The 26,472-nt window shown below is 43.2% G+C and overlaps 1 protein-coding gene across 2 annotated transcripts in view; it reads left to right on the top strand.

Moving 5' to 3' along the window:
- KCNIP3 (potassium voltage-gated channel interacting protein 3) overlaps nucleotides 1-26,472 on the top strand; it is a 193,042-nt gene that overhangs the window by 123,520 nt on the left and 43,050 nt on the right. For both annotated transcript variants that reach the window (XM_040345923.1, XM_040345924.1), the window contains one exon: nucleotides 16,448-16,572. In XM_040345923.1, the coding sequence (XP_040201857.1) occupies nucleotides 16,448-16,572 (125 nt within the window). The remainder of the gene's footprint in view (nucleotides 1-16,447; nucleotides 16,573-26,472) is intronic.

Below are 26,472 nucleotides of genomic sequence, written 5' to 3' on the forward strand. Positions count from 1 at the left end.
TATATTATATACACATTTATAATATTTGTGTTATGTGAATTACTGGCCATAACTCTGTGGATCTCTGCAGCTCCTCCAGAGTTACCATGGGCATCTTGGCTGCTTTTCTGATTAAAGTAGTAGTAAACCCAACCTGTCAATTTTCCGCCATCTAAAGCATTATTAAGCAGTTAACTTATTGCTCTGTGTAGAATCCTTTCTACGTTGTTTGTTTTCATGTAACCCGTCCTTTTCTTTTCAATGACATCATCAGTGAATGCTCATTTTGTCAGATTTTTAATCCTGCAACGAAAACGAGGTTTGGCTAAATATTTACTGCGTATGCGCAAGTTTATAGTCTGGGGAAAGAAGAAAGGGCGGAAGTCCGGAGCGCATCGGATGCCGAAGACAATATTTATGATAGCGGCGGCTGCCCCTGGAAATGAGCATAGGAAAAAAATACACAAAATAAAAGTAAGAAACATGCAAAGAGGCTTGAATTTGCTGTGCCATTGTTTACAATGATTTATAATTCTTTCTAAAAAATTCAGCTAAGGAGGGTCGGAGTTTACTACCTCTGTAATTCTCTCCTTGCCTGGCCTGTTTAGGTGGGCGGCCATGTCTTTGTAAGTTTGCAGTTGTGCCATACTCTTTCCATTTTTGGATGATGGATTGAACAGTGCTCCGTGAGATGTTTAAAGCTTGGGATATTTTTTTTTTAACCTAACCCTGCTTTAAACTTCCCCACAACTTTATCACTGACCTGTCTGGTGTGTTCCTTGGCATTCACAATGCTGTTTGTTCACTACGGTTCTCTAACAAACCTCTGAAGGTTTCATAGAACAGCTGTATTTATACTGAGATTAAATTACACACAGGTGGACTCTTTTTTCTAGATAGGTGACTTCTGAAGGCAATTGGTTCCACTAGATTTTAGTTAGGGGTATCAGAGTAAAGGGGGATGAATACAAATGCACACCACACTTTTCACATATTCATTTGTAAAGAAAATTAAAAACCAATTTATAATTTTCCTTCCACTTCACAATTATGTGCCACTTTGTGTTGGTCTATCACATAAAATCCCAATAAAATACATTTAGGTTTTTGGTTGTAACATGACAAAATGTAGAACATTTCAAGGGGTATAAATACTTTTTCAAGGCACTGTAGTTAAATAATTAGTCAGTTTAACCTCCCTGGCGGTATGATTCTGTCTGGAATTACGTACCAAAAGCGGTACAATTACTTTGCAAGGAAATTTGGCGTTTTATACTGTAGGCCTGCAATTCTTAGGAATAACTCATTTAAATCTGACCAAATAAGAGTCTAGTAGGCATCCAGGGTATGAATTTGTTTTAAAAACAAAATTATAAATTATAATATAATAAATAATTATAACAAATAATAATATAATTATAATAAAAATTATTCAATGATGTAATCAACTCAAAATCACTGAAATTTGCTCAGTTGCAGAATTGTCGCTGTTATTTTTTTATGACGAATTTCCCCACAAATCGCTATCGCACAATTCTGCAAGTGATTATAATTTATTATCGCTGTTTTCTAGCTGCTCTAAAACCATTTTTGACATAAAGGGACACTTTTGGTTGCTATGGACAATCTACAGTTTGCCGTCAGAAAGAACAGTTTTTATTATATAAAAGTACATGTAGGGCACTGGGCAGACCACTAGGGACAAGGGGGTGTGTATTTTTTACATACAGTACTGTAATCTATAAGATTACAGTATACTGTATGTAATGTGTTTGTTTACTTTTTTTAATTTGGCGCCGTTCTCCGCCCCCGTGCGTCGTAACGTCGCAGGGAACGGAGATCGGCGGCACACTGGGACACTGTGAATCGAGCGAGGACCCGCTCGCTCACACAGCGGGGATGCATCGCAGGATCCAGGGACAAGGATGCGAAAGGTAAGCCGCGCCGCTGCACGCTCTGCACATCTACCCCGAGCGTGACTCGGGGATACCGATCCTAGCATGGAAAAACCACCCCGAGTCACGCTCGGGGATACCGCTAAGGGGGTTAAAAAAAGACACAAGTCCATCTAGTTCAGTCAATGCCAAAATATAAATAAATAATTAGAAAACCACCATATACCTTCTATACCCACAGTTGATCCAGAGACAGCAAAAAAATAAATAAAAAATCATGATCCAATTTGCTCCAATCTATCCTGATTGGCTGGGTCAGAATAATATAAAATCCCATGCGTGTGCAGTTAATTCATCCCGGCAACCAGCAGATGCCAGGAAAGAAGTTTGAAAGATGTAAATAAGTGCTTTTTGCAGAAGAGATAAAGTAGATGGAATTCGATGAATAAGCATGAATAATGGTTTTTCGAGCCATGGAGAAATGGTGGAATGAAAAGTAGGCTCACTGAGACCCTCAGGAATGACAAAGGCAGAGTCAGTCTTCCATTAGACGCAGTAGTTGGGAAATACACATGCACACCTCAGCTTGAACTGCATCCAGGCAATGAAGATAAATCTCCTCGTGATATACTGGGGTCAGACAGAAGGACAGGCCGCACAATGTCCTGGTTAAGGTGAAAGGCCCAAACCACTTTGGAAAGGAAGAAGGCGCTCAATGCTTCCTTGTAATTGTGGAAGGCCGCAAAGCCTCTAGTTCAGACACACACACTGCAGAGGTGATGGCAGAAAGGAAAACAACCCTGTGAGCTAGCTTGGAAAGGTAAATATCCTGTATATGCCAATAAAACCAAATTCAAATACCATAGGTGTGCATGCAAGGGGTGCCGTGTAAGAAAACCCCTGTATGAAGGTCTTAATCAGAGATTGAGTAACTGTTGATCAAGGTCTGATTGTAAAAAGGTTAGAATGAGGTTGGGATAAAAGTGTCTTTCCTTGTACCAAGCAACGTATGGCTTTCATGATCATTCACATAATGGAATTTCTGGCTTTTAACATTGTGGGGATCAATGAGTTAGAAAGGTGCCTGTCCCTCAAGTCCTGGGCTTTGACAGCCAAGTCATTAAACCCAGTGACCTTGAAGCAGGATGATACACTTTATAAACCGATTCAAGATTCAGTTAATCTGAAAGAGCCCACACAGCACATTCCCGAAGTCTGATCAGGTGCTTCTGGGCCAGTTCAGAGCTATTTATTGAGCAGGAACTGACTGAGATTCAAATCATGTGTGGGCAGGCTGAATGTACCAAGTTGATCGATCAATCAACTTGGGTACAACCAGCCTGCCGGGTTTACTTGTGATTATCGATAGCGGCTGCTATAGCCACGAGCAATAATCACTGTTTTCTTCAGGTGGGGATGGCAGCTCCCTGCCCACCCCCTCAGGGAGAATACAATGTCTTGGCATGAGGGATTCCCCGTCAGCACTGTCTGTGTTGATGGGGGAATCCTGCAAAAAAAATTACTGCAGCCCGTGGTTGCAGGAAAGAAATTTGCACCATCTATGGCTGCCAAAGTCTCAACCATCTGCACCGGTCTGAATCTGTGCCCTTCCATGTGCTCCTTGCTGCAAAGACCAGTTACTATTATTATTGTAATACACAATTTATATAGCGCCAACGCAGCGCTTTATAATGTAGAGGGGGGACAGCACAATTACAGTACATATTGTGTTAACCAGGTTATTATAGTCCTAAATAGAAGTATTAGCCAGTAATCCAGTCCAGGGCGTCAGGGATTCATACCCCTTTAGGAGGCATCAGCAAAGTGCCCTGTTATTGCAGTGCAATGATGCAGAAAGTAGTATTTTTTGTATGCCAAATGCTGGGTGATGTGATGTATTGGGTTTGCGCCAGAGATAACGTTTTCTTTGATGGCCAAAAAGTTCAATTTTAGTCTCATCAGACCAAAGCACCTTCTTCCATACATTTTGGGAGTCGCTCACGTGCCTTTTCGCAAACTCAGAACGTGCTTTCTTCTTGCCACTCTGCCATAAAGCCCAACTTTATGGAGCGTACGGCTTATTGTCGTCCTATGTACAGATACTCCAGTCTCTGCTGTGGAACTCTGCAGCTCCTCCAGGGTTACCTTAGGTCTCTGTGCTGCCTCTCTGATTAATGTCCTTCTTGCCCATACGTGAGTTTTGGTGTGCGGCCGTCTCTTGGCTGGTTTGCTGTTGTGCCGTGTTCTTTCCATTTGGTTATGATAGATTTGATGGTGCTCCTAGGGATCATCAAAGATTTTGATATTTTTTTTATAACCTAACCCTGACTTGTACTTCTCAACAACATTGTCCCTTACTTGTTTGGAGAGTTCCTTGGTCTTCATGGCAGTGTTTGGTTAGTGGTGCCTCTTGCTCAGGTGTTGCAGCCTCTGGGGCCTTTCAAAAAGGTGTGTATATGTAATGACAGATCATGTGACACTTAGATTGCACACAGGTGGGCATCATTTCACTAATTATGTGACTTCTGAAGGTAATTGGTTGCACCAGAGCTTTTTATGGGCTTCATAACAAAGGGAGTGAATACATATGCACATGCCAATTATCAGTTTTTTTATTTCTGAAAAATTGTTTTATGTATATATTTTTCTAATTTTACTTCACCAACTTAGACTATTGTGTTCTGATCCATCACATATAATTCAGATAAAAAATAAAAAAAAACATTAAACTAAAAGGCAACAAATGTAACAAATGTAAAATGTAACAAAATAGGTAAAACGACAAAGGGGTGAATACTTTTGCAAGGCACTGTACCTGACTTGTATACTTGTTCTGCGTTAATGACAAAAGTCAATGACTCAGCATAAAAGCCAGGCAACTAGCATTTTCAGCAGAAAAACTGCAATGTCGGCACCTGCATTTCTGGCAGGTTTACTTTAACCATCAAATATTTAGTTGTCTGCTTCCTATTTTTATCTCAACACTGGATGCTCATATGAAGAAAGAGGGTTTATAAGATTGCTTTTTGTACAACTGACCTTCAAATCCTGTAAAAGAAGCATATGTCTATGTATCTAGAAACAATTGTAATAGCTGTGGGTGTTTGTCTTTCAGTATAAATCAAAAGTATAACAATGATGGGAAAGAAACAGTGGAATAATCACAGCTACATCATTAAAATCTACAAAAGATAACAAACACAGTGCACGATTATATAAATCACATTCAATCAAATGCAAGAATGAAACAAACTGTATGGCCCAGATTCACAGAGAGCAAGGCGCACATTACGCCGCCATAGAGCACACACTGTACGCCACGCCAACGTAGCGCGGAGAGGCAAGCATTGCATTCAGCAAGCCAGTGCTCCCAACGCTGCGCCAGAGTGGCGTAGGTTTTCGAAGGCGCAGGCCGGCGTAGGTGAAAGTGGGTGTGACCCCATGCAAATGATGGGCCGAGCGCCAGACAGGTACATATCACGAACTGCGAATGCGCCGTGACATGGACGCATACACAGCACCCCCCTGCGCCTGCTCACAACCACGCCGGCACAACTGCCTAAGTTACGTCGGATCACCGCGTAAGCCGTGAACATAACGTACACCCAGCCAGACACATGTCCAACACACCGGCTTGTGTTCCCTGGTGCAGACCTGTGCATGTCTGTTGCCGGGTTGCATCTCATTTATGGGGAATAACTTCACTCCGGACGTACAACTTACGCGCATCTCGCGTAGCATGCGCCGGGCACATGCACGTTCGTGAATCGGCGTATTTCCCTCATTTGCATGTTTTAATGGCTTAACAATGGGAGCAGCACCATGCGACCAGCCCATATGTGCGCCCACCCTACGCCGGCGTGTGCAAGCTACGTCGGCGGGGTGTAGCCTGTTTTTAGGCGCATGTTGGTTCGTGGGTCTGCCGCACACATACGCCGGCGCATATAGGCTCTTACGTCGGCGTAACGTGTTATACGTCAGTGTAAGTGCTTTGTGAATCTGGGCCTATATGTACAGGGTTTGGTTTCTTGCTTGCATTTTGTTTCAATTTTTTTCATATACTTTATTGCTTTAGCTCTGGACATCTGCTGTCTTTTAAATACACAAGGCAGCCATTTCACCCAATCATTGCCATAGCTTCATTTGCTTGAGCAGGATTGGCTCAGAGGGGTTTTGCCCCTTTGCCACCCTTGGTTCCTTGGTGCAGGGACTGATGTGCACACTCAGTACAATAAAGTAGCATGTGACTGTGTTATAATAGCATATATTATATTATATCAAACAAATGGATACAACTTTACATTAGTGTTTACTCAGCATGTTAATACAGGTCACCTGGGAACAAATTCCCTCATATGTGCGATGGAAACAAATACCTTTAATGAGGTTGAAGATGCTAGGAATAAATATAGTGTAAGCTTGATAATAAATTGAGCCAGACATGACATCCCATGAAATGGAAAGATTATAGGGCAGATGGGATGAGTACGTTGGCTCAGTGGTAATTTGATGCATTATAGGGAGCACTAGAAGAGAACTAAAGTAGTAAATGGATCTCTAGCAAAACAAATACCACTTATGTACTAAGCAAAGTTATTCAGTTTAACAGACACAGTACACTCACAGGCATACATGATACCAGAAGCATATCTGAGCTGCACTTCATAACTGATCCGAAATAACACTGCAATGCACCTAGTACAGATAGGCTATGAAATGTTTTATTATGTCCTATACATGATATATAACAATCGAACACTTGACCCATTTTAAAATAATAAACAGGCACAATACATTACAAAGTTGTCATACTACAATATTATTTATATAAAATTAAAGGAGGACACATTTTGTTTTCCAACGGTGTCCAAAATAACGGGCCAAAAAATACCTCTTCCGATACCTATACTATTTGTGACGGTAGGGCCCGTAGAATCAAGAATCCCTTGGAGAGGTTGGGAAACCCTTGTGTCAGCTCCCCATGCACCTCCTATGTCTAAGCCACCCTGTGTCCATTAGAGGCACAGGGTGAATGAGAAAAATGATGCACAGCTGTTTAATGGGCAATGAGAAGGTGGTTGCTTAACCACTTAAGGACCGTCTCCTGCACATATACATCAGAAGAATGGCACGGCTGGGCACATGTACGTACAGGTACGTCCTGTACATGTACCCAGCCATGGTTCATGAGCGTGCGCCCGCGGCGCGCTCCCGCAACCCGGTCCGAAGCTCCGGGACCGCGGGACCGGATCGCCGCTGAGGTCCCACGATCGGTCCCTGGAGCTGAAGAATGGGGAGAGCCGCGTGTAGCCCGTGTAGCCCCGTTCTTCACTGTGGTGGCTGCATCGATCGTGTCATCCCTTTTATAAGGAGACACAATCAATGACGTCACTCCTACAGCCACACACCCCTACAGTTGTAAACACACACTAGGTGAAACATAACTCCTTCAGCGCCCCCTGTGGTTAACTCCCAAACTGCAACTTTCATTTCCACAGTAAACAATGCATTTTAAATGCATTTTTTGCTGTGAAAATGACAATGGTCCCAAAAAATGTGTCAAAATTGTCCGAAGTGTCTGCCATAATGTCGCAGTCACGAAAAAAATCGTTGATCGCCGCCATTAGTAGTAAAAAATTTTTTTTTTATAAAAATGCAATAAAACTATCCCCTATTTTGTAAACACTATAAATTTTGCGCAATACGTAAGAATACGTATCGGCCTAAACTGAGGAAAAAAAATGTTTTTTATATATTTTTGTGGGATATTTATTATAGCAAAAAGTAAAAAATATAGATTTTTTTCAAAATTGTTGCTCTATTTTTGTTTATAGCGCAAAAAATAAAAACCGCAGAGGTGATCAAATACCACCAAAAGAAAGCTCTATTTGTGGGGAAAAAAGGACGCCAATTTCGTTTGGGAGCCACGTCGCACGACCGCGCAATTGTCAGTTAAAGCGACGCAGTGCCGAATCACAAAAAGGGGCAAGGTCCTTTAGCTGCATTTTGGTCCGGGTCTTAAGTGGTTAAATATAACAGTAATATTTACCACAGCTGATCACAGGCCTCTAGAACTGGGTAGGAGCCGAACAGTCTACTCCTACTATAATTTGTTGCCTACCAGGCTGAGAAGGGGGAGTTCACTGTTTGTATTGTTCATTGTAATTAGCTTCTGCAATTGTGAGAAGGTTTTCTGTGTTTATATTTATAATAATGTTGATTGTGTCTTCTGAGCTAAAAGACGGCAAGTCTGTCCAAAAGGTCATGCCTCTGAGTCACCTAGGCTGTCTAAAGGATTAGATAATTAGCTCATGTTAATTAGGTTTCTGGTTACAGTTTGTATTGTCATCCTTGTGTATATATTTGTGTGAGATGTCAAATAAAACAGGCTATTCCCAATGTACTCCAAGACTGGTGTTGTCTGATGACTGGGTGGGTTAAAGAGACTTGCAAAGTGTTGGTTCTGGACAAAGGAAGCATTTACGGCGGACAAAGTTCTGTTAAGGATAAGGGTTCGTCACACTATTTTATGTTGGCTGAAGTGGCTAAAAAACACCAGGGAACAGCATGGCATCTAAGTCCTGTGGCTACCACGTTTGTCTAGAAGGGCTGAGGAGGTCTGGGTTCAAGTTCGATCAAGCCACCGGCTGCATGAAGTTTGAACTTCCTTCTTGTGTTTGTGAAGTGTACCTACAGATGCTTCCTCGCACAAACAAAAAAAATAGAAGTGTGATGATTACATTTTCCTGGTGCATGCATGGTAAGTGGCCCTGTCCTCTTTTTTTTTTTTTGATCATACAAAAAAGACAGTGTTCTCTTTTTTGCTGCTTAACCTCTTGACCACTGGGCACTTAAACACCCTTCCTAACCAGACGAATTTTCAGCTTTCGGTGCTCTCACATTTTGAATAACAATTACTCAGTCATGCAACATTGTACCAATATGAAATTTCCGTCCTTTTTTTCCCCACAAATAGAGCTTTCTTTTGGTGGTATTTGATCACCTGTGGGTTTTTTATTTTTTGTGATATAAATGAAAAAAGACTGAAAATTTGGTAAAAAAAATTAATTTTTCTTCATTTCTATTATAAATTATTGCAAATAAGTAATTTTTCTTCATAAATTTTGGCAAAAATGTATACTGCTACATATCGTTAGTAAAAATAACCCAAATTAGTGGATATTATTTAGTCTGGGTGAAAGTTATAGGATCTACAAGCTATGGTGCCAATCACTGAAAATTTATCAATTTGATCACACCTGATGTGCTGACAGCCTATCTCATTTCTTGAGACCCTAACAAGCCAGCAAAGTACAAATACCCCCCAAATGACCCCTTTTTAGAATGTAGACATCCCAAGGTAGTTAGTAAGAGGCATAGTTAGTTTTTTGAAGTTGTCATTTTTTCCCACAATTCTTTGCAAAATTAAGATTTATTTTTATTTTTATTTTTTTCACACCAAATTGTCACTATAACAAGTTATTTCTCTCACATGGCATGTACATTCCACAAATGACACCCCAAAATATATTCTCCTACTCCTCCTAAGTATGGCGATACCACATGTGTGAGACTTTTACACAGCATGACCACATACGGAGGCCCAACATTGAAGTAGCAACCTCAGGCGTTCTAGGAGCATAAATTACACATCTAATCTCTCAACCTCCTATTACACTTTTGAAGGCCCTGGAGCACCAAGACAATGGAAACCCCCACAAAGTGACCCCATTTTGGAAAGATAACACCCCAACGTATAATCTATGAGGCATAATGAGTCTTTTGAAAAGTTCATCTTTTTCCAGATGTTTGGGGAAAATGTGGAAAAAAAATGAAAACGCATTTTTTTTACACAAAGTTGTCCATTTATAAGATATTTCTAACACATAGCATGTACATAGCCAAAATGACACCCCAAAATATATTCTCCTGCTCCTCCCGAGTATGACGATACCACATGTGTGAGAATTTTACACAGCCTGGCCACATAGAGGCCCAACATCCAAGAAGAACCATCAAGTGTTCTAGGGACATAAATTACGCATTTAATTTCCTTACAATCTATCCCATTTTTGAAGGCCCTTCATATTTCTAGCATATACATACCAAAAATTACACCCTAAAATACATTTTGCTGAGTAATGGGTAAACAAAATATTACCTGTGGTTTTAGTAGTCCAGTTGTCCACAGGAGGAGAGCCCTGATCCAGGCAGCAGGCAGGGACGTGGTCAGCGTCGGTGAATGGAATTGTCCAGGCAGAAATATTGTCCATAGTCAGTACTGGCAGGGTTACAGTCCAGGGTCAGTGCAAGTAGAGACATTGCCAGCAGTGCCAAAATATTGGTCCTGGTAGTAAGCAGGAACATGGTCCAAGTAGCAGGCCAGGAAAGAAGGGGGACAGGGGTAGAGGCTTCTCCCACCCAAATCTCTTTGAAGCCTCCGGGCAACCAGACCCTAATCCGGGAATGAGAAAACTAAAAAACTAGTTTTTTCATCCAGAAAAACAATTCTGGAGCCCCTCACATATGTGAGACCCCTGTGTTCCCACTAGCATAGCAGGGTAAAAGATCAATCCAAGGGGCAGGCAAAAAGCGTGGTCAAACAGTCCAGGGTCAGTTTCAGAGCGGGCAGAAGTAGGTACAGTTTAGTGTTAGGCAGAAGCGTAGTCGTATAACAGGCCAGGGTCAGTTCCAGAGCAGGCAGAGGTAGGTACAGTTTAGCGTTGGACAGAAGAGTAGTCGTATAACAAGCCAGGGTCATTTCCGGAGCAGGCAGAGGTAGGTACAGTTTATCGTTAGGCAGAAGAGTAGTTGTATAACAAGCCAGGGTCAGTTCTGGAGCAGGCAGCGGTATGTACAGTGGCATAAGAGGTGTGGCGGTAAATGACAATTACGTTTACCATACTTTCCTAATAATTTAGAAAAGAATGGTAACGGCGGAAACATTGATTGAAACAAAGGCCTGGTTGGGAAGGACAGTCAGGGCAATAATATGTAGTGTCTCTTCTAGTTCCTGCTTTGGTGCACACACAGCATCTCTTTTGACGTTTTCGGCCTGATTCATGGGGGGGGATTTTCTCAATATAGTGTCGTTCATGGAGTCTGCTCACGCAATCAGAGCGAATGCCATCTGGTGAGTCTTCAGGGTACAAAAGGGAGGAGACAATTTCTTCTTGGTAATAAAGATAAGATAAGGGGTTACTTGTAGATTTACGGTAAATGACATAAGTGTTGTAAATGGCCAAATTGAAAAGATATATGGAGACTTTTTTATACCAATGGCGGCTTTTTCTTGTGGAAAGATAGGGTTTGAGCATCTGATCATTGAAATCGACTCCCCCCATGAACAGATTATAGTCATGAACACATGCCGGTTTTTGGACAGGGCCGTTTCTTTTGGGGATTTCCACGTAGGTGTCATTATGTATCGTTGAGAGCATGTGGACGTTTCGTTTGTCCCTCCACCGGATAGCCAATACTTCTTCATCCGCAAAGACGCCGTCTCCCCTTTTTGCAGTCTTTCCATAATGAGCCTTTGCGGGAAACCCTTCCTATTGGGTCGCACTGTACCACACGCTGGAGTGCCCATCCGGTGAAGGTTGCGGAAGAGGGGCAAGCTAGTATAGAAGTTATCCACATAAAGGTGGTAACCCTTTCCAAGGAGTGGATATACTAGCTCCCAAACAATCTTTCCGCTGGCTCCGATATATTCTGGACATTCAGGGGGCTGCAGTTGGGTGTCCTTCCCTTCGTACACCCGGAAGGCGTAGACATACCCCGTGACCCGGTCACATAGCTTGTAGAGCTTAACCCCATATCGGGCCCTTTTGTTTGGGATAAACTGCTTGATGCCAAGCCTGCCTGTGAAGTGGACCAATGACTCATCCACGGAAATATTTTGGTCGGGGACAAATAACTGGGGAAATTTCTCTGAGAAAAAGTTTAGAAGTGGCCGAATTTTAAATAATTTGTCATGTGATGGGTCATTTCGGGGAGGGCACTGGTCGTTGTCATTGTAATGGAGGAAACGCATTATCCTGTGGTATCTGGTTCTTGACATAGTGGATGAAAAGACTGGCATGTGGTGGATGGGTTTTTTGGACCAATATGAGTATGATTCATTTTTTTTTGAGAGCCCCATGTTGAACGTTAGGCCTAAAAATAATTTAAATTCCTCCACTGTCAATGCTTTCCATTGATAGGGACGGGCGTAACTTGAATCAGGGTTGTCTCTTATGAATTGCTGTGCATAGAGGTTGCACTGGGCCACGATGGAGGATAATAGGTCTGGGGTAAAAACTAAATTAAAAAAATCAATAGGGGCAAAGTTCTCTGTGTTCACCTGAACACCTGGCTGGGCGGTGAAAGGGGGGATGTTTGCTGCTCCGGAATTGGGGGGGAGCCACGTAGGGTTTTCAAGGGCATAGGGAAGGCTGGCATGGGTCCTAACCCTTTGGGGCTGAGATGACACTCTGCTAGTTATTGGCCTTTGCTGCAGTGGTACTTCATTTCTCCTGGATGGTACTGAGCTGCTAGTTGATGCCACTGTATTTCTGGTGGATGGCCGCAAGCTGCTGGTTGATGCCACAGCGCTACTTGTGGTAGCCTGCTGCTCCATGTCAATATGTCTTCGTTTCATGGGCACACTTTGCTCTTCCTCTGAATCTGCAGAAGACCCACTACTTCCAACCGGTTCATATTCTGAATCAGAGAGCTCCCCGCTGCTCTCGTCGGTCAAGCACATATGTTCGTATGCCTGCTGAGTGGTAAAAAACCTTTTTGCCATACTGGTGACTGTGGGCTGTGGTGACAAACTATGATAGGGAAACTGGAACAGATATGGCTGCACTGATGGGTGCTGATGAGATGAGGCTGGTCTAATGAGTGTGCACTGATGGGTACTGAGGGTGCACTGATGGGAACTGATGAGGGTGCACTGATTATCTGCCACTGATATGCACTGATAAGGCGGCGGTGATGAGGATCCACTGATGAGCACTCACGTATGGGCACTATTGGGCACTCTAGTGGCACTGATGAGCGCTGTAGTGGTGCAGGTGAGCACTATAGTGGCGCTGATGTGGTACTGATGGCACTTATGTGGCACTGGGCACTGATGGCACCGATGGGCACTGTAGTGACACTGGGCACGGTAGTGGCACTGACGGAGCACTGGTGGCACTGATGGAGCACTGGTGGCACAAATGGGCACTGTAGTGGCACTGATGGTGCACTGACGGACACTGGTGGCACAGATGAGCACTGGTGTAGCACTGATGAGCACTGACAGACACTGGCGGCACAGATGAGCACTGTAGTGGCACTTATGGAGCACTGACGACACTGAGCACTGTAGTGGCACTGGTGGTGCACTGATTGGCACTGATGAGTACTGTAGTGGCACTGGGCACTGGTGTGGCACTGATGGACACTGGCAGCACCGATAAGCACTGTAGTGGCACTGGGCACGGTAGTGGCACTGACGGACACTGGCGGCACTGTAGTGGCACTGGTGTGGCACTTATGGACACTAGCAGCACCAATGGGCACTGAAGTGGCAGAGGTGGCACTGAAGTGGCAGAGGTGGCACTGAAGTGGCAGAGGTGGCACTGGTGGGGACTGTATTGGCACTGGTGGGGACTGTATTGGCACTGGTGGGGACTGAAGTGGCACTGTAGGGGCACAGATGGGTACTGTAAGGGCACAGATGGGTACTGTGTGGCACAGATGGGTACTGTGTGGCACAGATGAGCACTGCTAGGCACTGCTGGTCACTGCTGGGCACAAGAAAAAACGACACTCACTTTTAAAATGTCTTCTCTCCTCACACTCTGTAACAGGGTGAGGAGAGAAGAGAAAGAGACCTTTGAATGACCTGTTTTTGTTTACATTTTGATCGCTCCCTCATTGGAGGGAGCGATCAGGTGGTGAAGAGCCGCTTTCATTGGCTCTTCACCGCAATCTGTGTTGCGCCGGGTCTCCTGGACCCGGCAAGCACACACACTCCCGCGAGCGCGCCGCAGGGCGGGCGCGAAACACGGAGGTGCACGAGGACGTCCCAGGGACGTCCTGTCACAATAACTCGACCGCGCTGTAGCAGTATTTCTGCTATGGCGCGGTCGGCAAAAGGTTAACAGCTATTTTTTTTTTATTTTTTTTATTCTTTTTTTTTTTTTGCGTAAGTCGTCCGTGAATCGGAATGTACGTAATTCACGTCTAAGTTTAAAAAAATTACGTCCTAGCGACGTCATTTAGCGCAATGCACGGCAGGAAATTTCGGGACGACGCATGCGCAGTTCATTCGGCGCGGGGACGCGCTTCATTTAAATGAAACACGCCCCCTAATCGCCGATTTGAATTCCGCCGCCAGAGATACACTAAGCCGCCGTAACTTACGGCGCAAAATTTTCCTGGATTCAAACTAAAGCCAGGTAAGGTACGGCGCCGTAGCGTATCTCTTATACGCTGCGCGGGTACAGATCTCTGTGGATCTGCCCCATAGTGTTTTGCTTTTAGACCAAAAAGTTAAATGTTGATCTCATCTGACCAGAGCACCTTCTTCCACATGTTTGCTGTGTTCCCCACATGGCTTCTCGCAAACTGTCTTTCTTCTTGCCACTCTTCCATAAAGGCCAGATTTGTAGAGTGCAGGACTAATAGTTGACATATGTACAGATTCTCCCACCTGAGCTGTGGATCTCTGCAGCTCAGTTAACATGGGCCTCTTAGCTGCTTCTCTGATTAATGCTCTCCTTGCCCGGCCTGTCAGTTTAGATGGACGGCCATACCTTGGCAGATTTGCATTTGCGCCATACTCTTTCAATTTTTGGATGATGGATTGAACAGTGTTCTGTGAGATGTTCAAAGCTTGGGATATTTTTTTAAACCTAACCCTGCATTAAAATTCTCCACAACCCTATCCCTGATCTGTCTGGTGTGTTCTTTGGCCCTCATGATGGTGTTTGTTCACTAACAACCCTCTGAGGGCTTCACAGAACAGCTGTATTTATACTGAGATTAAATAACACACTTTTCAAATATTTACAGCATTTGTAAAAAAAAAATTAAAACCATTTATCATTTTCCCTCCACTTCACAATTATGTGCCACTCCGCGTTGGTCTATCACATAAAATCCAAATAAAATAAATTTATATTTTTTGGTTGTTACATGACAATATTTGTAAAATTTCAAGGAGTATGAATAATTTTTGAAGGCACTGTACATACATATGATGAAAATGTAGAGTTTTGATTAAATTAATAGTTGTGCTAAGAATTAATTTTCATGCTTTAAAGTGTCATTAAACGCGCATCATTAAAAACTATCAACAAATGTTGTATTACATGCTGTTCATACTCACTCAGTCACTATGAGATTTGTTTTCTGTATCCTGCAAAACACCTGGCTGATCCTGCTATTCTCTATCTCCCCCTCCGCTCCATGTCCCTCACTGCAATTGAGGATTTTGCAGAGCAGTGTTGACAGCTAGTGCACATGCTCAGTTTTTAGTGTATTTTCTATCCTGAGCATTTTCTCCCTATCATCTGAGCAGCCCATGTGACTATAGATTCACACATGTGGGCATATACACTCGGGTAAGTCACAGCCTACTCCCCCTCCCCCTCCATGCCCACTAATCAGATAAGCACAATAGAGGTGGGATATTACATCTTGATTGATGGAGGCTTCACCTCCCTCTTATTCTAAAAAACAGGCTGGAGTGGTGTGACACGGCCCGTGACAGGCAGAAAGCCGCCAATACCATGCTTTTGCCAAAATATAATAAAAGTTTAATTTCAAATCTATATTTGTATTATAATTTAAAACTGATATTAATTATTTATTTTTACTCTGTATTCCAAATGCTGTTTTTTTTTTACTTTGAATATGTGACCAACAGCAGAGGACTAGAAGCTACTCCTGCCACTTTTTCCCTGCAGACGAGCTGGGAAAGAGCTGGGTAATAAAATAGCAGTATATAGTTTAGGAAAAAAGTTACCAAGAGTTTATTTTTTTTTATTATATTTTAAATATAGTGCCATCATCCACCTACAGCAAGGGAAGGGATAATATAGATTAAGCAGTGTGTTTTTAGTATCACTTTAGCACAGTTTTATGTTCCTCTTGCCGCCTCCCCTAAATATAGAATCTATAAAAAAAAATTTGAAGAAGTGAGGTTTAGTTCTTGAAATACACAGTCCATGTTTTCTCATGTCTTTGTACTTTCTCTGTCCTGGCTACAGACTAGTAAGAATGGTTTTAAGCATCGCGTAATATGTATATATAATACATTATAATATATATATTATATATTACAACAATCCATAAATATATGTACAGTGCAAAAATCCACTTTCATAATATATATATATATATATATATATATATATATATATATATATATATATATATATATATATATAAATAATATTAATAAAGAGAGAGATAGACAGGAAGACAGACATACACTATATATATATATATATATATATATATATAAACATATACTTTTTTTGGATTATTGTTACAATCAAATATAATAAGAGTGACCATATGCTCATGTCTTGCAGATAGCAGTGACAGTGAACTGGAGTTATCAACGGTGCGTCACCAGCCAGAAGGACTGGACCAGCTGCAGTCTGTCACCAAATTTACAAAGAAGGAACTTCAGTCTCTCTACAGAGGATTTAAAAATGTGAGCATTAGAGATGGCAATATTTATTGTGGAAGCAGAGACTATCTACCTTATAAGAGTATGTGATTCAGAAAATATGAAAAAAAAATTGACCCATCTGTAATTTTTGTAATGTGACTGCTTTCTTAATAGCTGAAAGGTCTGACTAAGCCGGAAGCATGTTGGTTGGACCTCTGCAGAGGGACTGCTGCTCTCACACAGAGAGCAGCCGTCTTTAGCTGCTTATGACTGATGGAGGACTGAGGGATGTAAGAGCACTGGGAGCAATGTACAAAACAAACCAATAACAAGATTTGATTCTAAATGTAATTACATAATTTTTCTTTTCTTAACCACTTCAATACCAGGCAGTTTCCCCCCTTTCTGCCCAGGGCAATTTTTAGCTTTCAGCGCTGTCGTACTTTGAATGAAAATTGTGCGGTCACGCCAAACTGTACCCAAACTAAATTTTATCATTTTCTTCCTATAAATGGAGCTTTCCTTTGGTGGTATTTGGTTACTTCTTCAGTTTTACATTTTTGCGCTATAAACGAAAAAAGACCAACAGTTTTGAAAAAAGCCTGATGGGCACTGATAGGCAGCACTGATGAGGAGCTACTGACAGGCATTACTGAATGGCACTGATTCACACTTTAATGGGGCACCGACAGGCATTACTGATGAGGCACTGATTGACACTTTTTTGGGCACTGATTGGCACTGTTGTGGGCCCTGCTATTTTTTTTTGGGGCACTTACAGGTTTTATAGAGGGGGACAGCCTGGCAGGTGATGGGCACTGATTGGCAGCTAATGGGCACCTTTTGATGGAAGCTGTGCTGAGAATTAATGTGCTGATTATCAGCACAGACCCCCCAACAGGGAGATCTGCCGATCGGCTCTCCCTGTCAGCATGAACCGAGGAAAGCTGTTTACCGGCACTTCCTAGCTGTGATTGGCCACAGCTGATCATGTGGTATGCAGCCTCTGCCAGAGGCTGAATAACTACAATCGGAGTTGCTGTGTGTCAGACTGAGCCTGCACCTCCGATCGCCTTGCTGCGCGCCCTCGCTGGCGCGCCGGCTCTGTTATCCTGGACACATCATATGATGTCCGATCAGGTTAAATATAGATGTTATACTTACCTGCTCTGTGCAATGGTTTTGTAAACCTCCTCTTCTAGGATCCCCACCATTGGTCTCCTGGGTTCCAAGTGTCCCAATAGAAAGCCTCTTGCAATGGGGGCACTTGTGCAGGCTCAGTCCAGAGCCAGGCTGTGTGCTTCTATAGACACACACAGCATGGCTCGGCCCTGCCCCTGCTCCCTTCTCATAGCATTTGTTTGACAGCAGCAGAAGCCAATGGCTTCTGTTGCTGCCTCGGAGTCCTATGAAATGAGAGAGAGAGCAGTGCTGCTAGTGGAAGTAACAAAATATCCCGACTCCCTCACTAGGAACAATACAGGTCTGCAGGGGATTGTTTTACGTGACTGTCAAAATAGCACACAAAAAACGATTTGCCTAAAAACAACAATATTTATTATACACAGACTAAAATCTAATAGTACTATCTAAAATAATGTGAAAAATACTGCCATGTTTGTTATACAGCCAACAGAGTCAAAGGCGTTGCTGAGGATCGACGTGTTTCGCCCCAAATTGGGCTTCTTCAGGATCCACTTGATATTCACAATGCATTAACTAATAAATGATACAAACAGTACATTATTTTACATAGTATACCTGAAGATTGCTGTATACATTTCATATAATAACCAAAATTAAGATTGAAAGCAAAATATACTATAACACCAACAAACAAACACCAGCAAAAATGAGAGGGGGAAAAAAAAAGAAAAGAAAGCGAGAGGTAAAGGAAAATTCATATGAGCCGAGATAGCATGCAGGATCAATAGACTGGGGGGACAGTGGCAGAAAACCAGAGCACATAAAATTATGGGACACTCACCCCAAGATGATGAATTGTCAGAACCATTGACGTATCTCGGCATAGGGCCAGATTCACAGAAAAAGTACGGCGGAGTATCTGCTGATACTCCGGTGTACTTTCAAATTTGCCGCGTCGTATCTTTATTTGTAATTCACAAACAAAGATACGACGGCATTTGGCTAAGATCCGCGCTTTGGGAGATATGCAATTTTCCTACAATACAAGATATCAAAAATTATTTTATCCGTGCTATTTTGAGGACAAGTAACACAAATGAATATTTAAAATATATATATTTATTAACTAAAGATATAGTGCAAGAATTAAAATCAGGTACAATTTGTGACAAAATAAACAATTGATATACTTCTACAATCTACATGATGGTTAAATGTTCAGATAATATTTATATTATATAACAAGGTAAATTCATAGCTCTTATTTAAATCATCCTGGTGTATTTAAAACCTGGTGGCTTGTAATATAACCTTCCTGTTATTTCCACGGACTCTAGTAATTAGCTTGTGTTTACCTTGACACTGTGTTATCTCTTCTCAATACCAAACAGATCTCTTGCTTACTACTTATATGTGTACAGATCAAATGGACATTTTTGTACACAAGCTCTGTGTCATGGACCTTGAGATATTAAAGTGTTTCTACTTGACATCTGTTACACAGGAGAGGGACATTCAATGCAAGGCTTTTGAAATGCTAAGTGGAACCAGCTTGCGAAATACCTTTTATTGTGTTCTGCAGGTTCAGAGCGGGTGTCGGAGTCAGTCCGTCTAGCTAGAACCGGGTTATTGTGTACATTGATTACCCCCTGGGGCTTCTGTCTCAATACACAAGTCTTTCTATCCAAGCTATTGGACCAATCCCTGTTGACAATTTCAAGTCCTCATTTGCATGGTCAAGGAGGACTTGAGTGAAGACTGGATATACTTTACAATTGACCAATAGGAAAGCGGTTGTTGGGAGTGGGATGTTCCAAAATTCTGTATAAAAGTGTGCTGTGTACTTGAAAATAAAGAGTCCTGCTTGAACTTACATACAGCCTGCCTGGTGTTTGTTCTTAATGGGTCTGAATGGCACATAGCTGTAGTTCGGACCCCGGAACCTTGGATGACTGGACCATCAGACGCTGCAATCTGAAAGCTGACTCACTGGTAGCAGAGGAGTGTCGGGAGAGCAGGACCTGGGCGAGGAAGGATCTCGTCACATTGGTTGGCAGCGGTGGGATTTGCTCTCCAGTTACTGGGACAACTCCAAACCACCACCATGAATGACCAGCTATGCAGCCTGGAGGAGAACCATGCTAAAAGACTTGCTTGAGAGCCGTGGAGGGACCGGTGGGAAGAACAAGGCCACCCTGATCATTGCGCTAGCCGAGATGGATCAGAGGGATGGTGATGCAGGACGCCGGTCAGTTGAAGACTTGTTCCAGCAGCGAGTTCAACAACGGTTGGCAACAGAGAGCACGAGAGCGGCAACAGAGAGAACGAGAACGGCAACAGAGAGAACGAGAGCGGCAACATGAGCTGGAAATCGCCTACAAACAGCTGCTAGACTCCGCTCAGCAGCAGGATGGGGCTCCCTTTGCCTGGAACTATGAGGAAATATCAGCTGACAACGCTGAAATCCTGGCTGATGAATCAGCAGTGGAAAAACGGGAGCTTGCCATTCCCAAAGCAGAAGTGCTGGCAACAGGGCAGAGTGCCTCTGGCATCTGCCCAGCATCAGAAAAAGAGGTGGATCCGGAGAGTCTGAGAGAGGATCTGCGTGAGCTGTTGCCCCAACAGCAGATATCCCCACCGGGAGTAGAGGAAGCAATTCTCCCTCCCCAGCAATTGGACACTACCCCAATGTTCATCCCCCCAGCAGAAGTGCTGGCAACAGGGCAGAGTGCTAGCCATCTCTGCCCAGCACCGGGACCAACTGTGGAGTTCCAGGGAGCCGGGGCGGTTGGCCCCCCTCCCCAGCAACAAGCTGAGGTGGTAAAGCTCGTACTCCCAGCTGAATCACTGGCAGCAGGACAGGATGCTACTGGCTGCTGCACACAACTACAGCTTGAGCGGATATCGGTGGATGGGACTGTGGTCCCCACTCACAGCAACCCAGCGGAAGAGCTGGCAACAGAGCAGAGTGCCCCGGGCCTCTGCTCACAACTAACAGAAGAGGGGGTTCCGGTGGTAGTGGATGGGACTCCGATCTCCACAGACACAACCCCAGAACATGGTGCGGCACTGAGACAGGAGGATGTCGGCTTTGCTTTGCAAGCACCGGGGGATTTTTACCTAGCCTCAGTGGATGGGACTGCAGTCTCCACTGGTATACCCCAGGAATGGTGGCCAGTTGGCCCAGATTCCCAACGGCACGATGAACTGAGCCCAGCCACCCTGTCTTCTCTCCAGCGGCTGAAAGGACTCCAGGGAGAAGGGCCAGTCCAGGCCTCTCCCCAGCGGCAGGCGTGTTCTCTGAGAGAGGCAGAGATTGGCTGGGTGAGTAATGCTCTCTTTGGGACAAAGTATCTGGGGTACTGGGTGGGTACTGGAATTGGGGTCTCTCCCTGTGTTAGTCTCCTGCCAAAGGGGGAGATGTGTGACAGACCTAGCCGGGACAGGGGCTTTTGGAGAGGACTGAATGTGAGCCTCTTGCCGTCCGATTATGGGCCAGGACCTCAAAACAGGAAGGCAGATGGGTCATCCCAGCAGACAGTCCTGGAACTTTAAGACTACTTTTCCAACATCCTCGAGTTGACCCGTTTGTGTCCCACTGCGGCTGTTGGACTGTTTCCCAGGGGAAGTAATGTCATGGACCTTGAGATATTAAAGTGTTTCTACTTGACATCTGTTACACAGGAGAGGGACATTCAATGCAAGGCTTTTGAAATGCTAAGTGGAACCAGCTTGCGAAATACCTTTTATTGTGTTCTGCAGGTTCAGAGCGGGTGTCGGAGTCAGTCCGTCTAGCTAGAACCGGGTTATTGTGTACATTGATTACCCCCTGGGGCTTCTGTCTCAATACACAAGTCTTTCTATCCAAGCTATTGGACCAATCCCTGTTGACAATTTCAAGTCCTCATTTGCATGGTCAAGGAGGACTTGAGTGAAGACTGGATATACTTTACAATTGACCAATAGGAAAGCGGTTGTTGGGAGTGGGATGTTCCAAAATTCTGTATAAAAGTGTGCTGTGTACTTGAAAATAAAGAGTCCTGCTTGAACTTACATACAGCCTGCCTGGTGTTTGTTCTTAATGGGTCTGAATGGCACATAGCTGTAGTTCGGACCCCGGAACCTTGGATGACTGGACCATCAGACGCTGCAATCTGAAAGCTGACTCACTGGTAGCAGAGGAGTGTCGGGAGAGCAGAACCGGGCGAGAAAGGATCTCGTCACACTCTGAAATGCAGACAAGCTTATTTTAAATTTAGAGAGAATATATTTTTCACAGACACACTCACTCTGGAACCACTATACAATTGTTGGCACTTAGCTTTTTAAAAACAAACGTAATGTGTATGTCTTTAATATTTGGAATACAATTATCTCATACTGCAGTTAGAAATAACCAACTCCCAAATTATGTTTGCCAAGTATGATTAAATGGTTTTAGTCGTGTGTATGTAAAAACCTTCTAATTACCTAAATGGTAATAATCAAAATTATACATTACCAGTATTTAAGAGTTCTTTCTGTTTGAGAAGTGAGTCCTATGAGGGACCCTCTTCAACCCCCTACATCTTTGCGTTCAATCTCTCTCTTTCAGCTTCCTTCAGAGATCCTCTCAGAGAGAGAGTTCTCCAGACATCTTCTCAGAGTCAGCTTCCTCAGAGATCACCCAAAGATCAGAGATCAGATCAGGCTTCAGACATCCAGCTCCAGCCATCCACCATCCAGAGTGCTCTCTGCAATCCCTTTTTATCTCCCCCAACAAGTGGGTGTGTATCTCACTATCACGTGACTGACAATGTCACATGACAATATGTTTTGATGGGTGACCATCTTGAACCATGCCAATATTAACCTGTAGGGGCAGTGGTGTATAAGGAATAATTCCTAATTTTAGGGTCATCCAGGGTTAATCAGGATTTATGGTCCCCTCTGACTTGAGCCTATAAAAACCGCAATAAGTTGTCCTATATGTCAAACAATTGTCAGACATCCTGGCACTTCGATTACATCTGTTGGATCGGAATGTTTACATATCATTAGCTTATACATTTGTTCAATTCTTAAGACAAGTGAAAACCTTTGAAGTGCCTTTCAAAGCAAAACCCTTGCTTCCCAAATCCAGATTCTCAATGTCACTTGTGATCTCACATTTGGAAGGATAATAATATATGTGCTTAACGAGTTATAATATATGAATTACTAATACACATATATTGTTAAGGCATTACAAAGAAACAATACTATTTAAGATATATAATATATAATCCCACCGACATTGTGGTCTCAATATATATATATAGACAATACCAGTTGTTTTGTGTCATGCTGTGCAAGGCCTTTGATCTCATATGAGACCAGAACTCCTTACCATTCTCTTATCTTATAAGTGTTAAACCCAAAAGAGATATGACTTTAGAGATGGGACATACAAGGTTTATACATCCCCCCTGTGAGACATAAAGTCCTTCCGGTAACAAAGGCTTTAAACTGTGGTTCAACCTTAGACACCAAAATGGTGTCTCTTCTGCCAAATATATATGAATATGGAAAACATGAAAAATATGTAATATGCGTAATATAAAGGCCTGTATGTATATTCTTTTAACCCCAAATGTTCTGACAGAATAATACAGGAAAATGATGGGGAGGCTAGTTTGCAGTAATCATATGAACCGGATGATATCTATCCAAATAGTAGGAGAAACAAAAAAATAATAAAAATTAAAAAAAATATATATATATATATATATATATATATATATATATATATATATATATATATATATAGCGCCCTGTTCCTGTTGAGTAGGTGCTATTTTGTAAATTTAGTTATCTGAGCTGTAGTTTAGCTCAGATTTTCATGCCTGACTGTGGGTGACGCTGTCACCAGGGGTCAAGGTTGGAATTGCAATGGGCTGGGTGTATTGGGTGCCTCTTGCCCAGAAACAGCTCAGTGGCGTGGTCCCCGCGGATGTGCATTCTGGGAAGGGGTACTTAAGGGGCAGACACCATTCTGGTGGGGTCTTCCGATCCTGACCTGGTGGCCCTCTTAGCCTCAGGCATGTATTAGCAACCTTTTGGTCTTGGGGCCTGCTGGCCCGAGGCACCGCTACTGAAGGTGGGCCCAGAAGTTTCTGGGGGCCTACTGGTCCAGGGATGGTCCTGTGCTGTCTTCTCTGCAGGAAGGAGCCAAATAATTGAGGATTCAATTAGAGTTCGTATCCTGGCCAATTTACCTCACAGTGCAGCCGGCTTGGCTGAAAGATCCTAGCACCGTGAGCTGTGTAATTTATATTGGAACTTTGCAAAGTGTTTGTGTAGTTACATAATCCTGTGGCAGAGGACCGTGTAACGACTCAACGACATTCATCAAGTCTGTGGCAGAGACTGTTGAGCGAGCTTCGCACCAGCTGCTAGGCCAGTGAGAGAGGCCTATCCGGTGGTTGCTGAATCCAGTGTGGCACAGCTGCCCTCTGGATCCAAGATTATACCTGCAATCCGCAAAGCAAGGTACCTGAATCTTCCCTAAACCTATATCCCTCTAATGGAACTTGTTTAATAAAACGTTAGAAGAAAGGGAAAAAGTGTTGGTGTTGACTCTTCAAGAAGGACCCCTAGGACGAACATGGTGAACAGTAAGGTAACGGCAGACCCAAATCTAAACCAGCAGCTCTGGTGGTACATACAAATAACTAAAAAAAAAACGAAGAAAAAAAACAACTTACCGAGAAAAAATGACAATTCCTCTTACACATAAGGGTAGTCCAGTTTAAACCCCATAAGCCAGGATAATGTAAAAGAAGATGGTAATAGTCACAAGCTTAGATGGAAACCCCACCTGCCGTTCATATGGGTCAACCAAAAATGCCAGCTATATTGAAAGAGGAAAATAAACCACCCCAAAAACAAGACGGCATAAATAGAAAGCAAACTGACCAGGTCATATATAGCAATAAGCTCAGAAAGGTACATAACACATGAAGTGCATTACAACACTCACCCCTGTATGCAGCCTGACTCGCAACAAGTGCCGCCGGATTGGCCTGGATTCTAAAAATGGCGACGCCAACACAAAACGCCACACAGGGGGCTATTTATGCACCCTAGGAGGAAGCTTTGCTATGCCTCCCACCCCCTACGTCCGGCGCGTGCCTCAGTGACAAGGAGCCACAGCTGGATCAGCACCGGACATTCCCCCATGTTAATGATGCACTTCCAGTAAAAACTGGAAGTGATCTCCGTGTAAACCAAAGCGTCCGACCAACAACCACTCTCGGGCACAGTGCTGGATCAAAATAGGAAAGTATTAGATAGATAGATAAGTAAATACTTTGGGGAGGAGGGGTCTGGGGGGAACTTTTAATGGAAGGTTTTTTACCTGAATGTAGAGAATGCATTAAGGTAAAACGCATTTACAACAACATTGTTAGGATAGTAAAAGACCCAAGACACTCTTCTGTGGTGTATGTAGCATGCCGTGACAAATAGTGGGCGTGGATCATGCCTAACAGTGGGAGTGACTTAAAGGGGAATAGATAATCAGACCTAAAGCTATTTCCTATACAGTGAGGGGAAAAAGTATTTGCTCCCCTGATGATTTTGTATGTTTGCCCACTGACAAAGAAATGATCAGTCTATAATTTTAATGGTAGGTTTATTTTAACAGTGAGAGAGACAGAATAACAAAAAAAATTGGAAATTGATTTGGATTTTAATGAGTGAAATAAGTATTTGACCCCCGACCAATCAGCAAGATTTCTGGCTCCCAGGTGTCTTCTATTCAGGTAACGAGCTGAGATTAGGAGCACCCTCTTAAAGGGAGTGCTCCTAATCTCAGCTTGTTACCTGTATAAAAGACACCTGTCCACAGGAGAAATCAATCACATTCCAATCTCTCCACCATGGCCGAGATGACCAAAGAGCTGTCCAAGGATGTCAGGGACAAGACTTTAGATTGGGCAGCTTGGTGAGAGGGTGACAGCAGTTGGTGCGATTATTCGCGAATTGAAGAAACACAAAATAACTGTCAATTTCTCTCGGTCTGGGGCTCCATGCACGATCTCACCTCATGGAGTTTCAATGATCATGATAAAAAATAAAAAACAATACTTGGAACTCAGCCTGCTCTCCTCCTATGATCAGATGTGTCCTGACATATTTGCATAACTCCTCCAAGGTACAGTTACTGCACGCAAACCAGGCTGAAGAGGCCATGTACAGCACGCCGCTACCCCCTTCCACCAAGCGCGATCTGCCTGCATTGCATAGAGAGGCCCAGAGCCCCAGTGATCATATGACTAGGTCTAAGATGAAATATGTAATGAAATTGGGTTTTTATTTTATTTACAAAAATGTATTAACACGTTCATGATGGGGGGGGGGGGGGGAATAAACAGGAAAGAAAAACTATAAACAGATTAACCATAAACCCATAAAAGTTAAATCAGTCTGTATATGCAGTAAAGCATGCTTGATATACTCACTGTGGAACCTAAAGGGTTGATCTTCTGCATTGTGTAAAAAGGCTGTTTGATCCTGTCTTCTCTGATCCTCCCCTTATTTTATTGTCCCCAAATCATCTGCTGATCGTACAGAGCCTTGGGGGCACTCTGCACATGCTCAGTTTGGTGTGTATTGCTAGAGAGTTTTTTTCACTTGGGAGAGTGCCTGTGATCAGCACAGGGTCAATCAGCAATGTCCAGACAGAGGGTCAGTGGTCATGCATCCTCATAGGACGGTCAGAGCAGAATGAAAACTCCTCCTATAAGCTTTAACCAGTGCTCGGCTGGACAGTGA

Source organism: Rana temporaria, chromosome 3 (assembly GCF_905171775.1).
Source record: "Rana temporaria chromosome 3, aRanTem1.1, whole genome shotgun sequence".
Classification (NCBI taxonomy): Eukaryota; Metazoa; Chordata; class Amphibia; order Anura; family Ranidae; genus Rana; species Rana temporaria.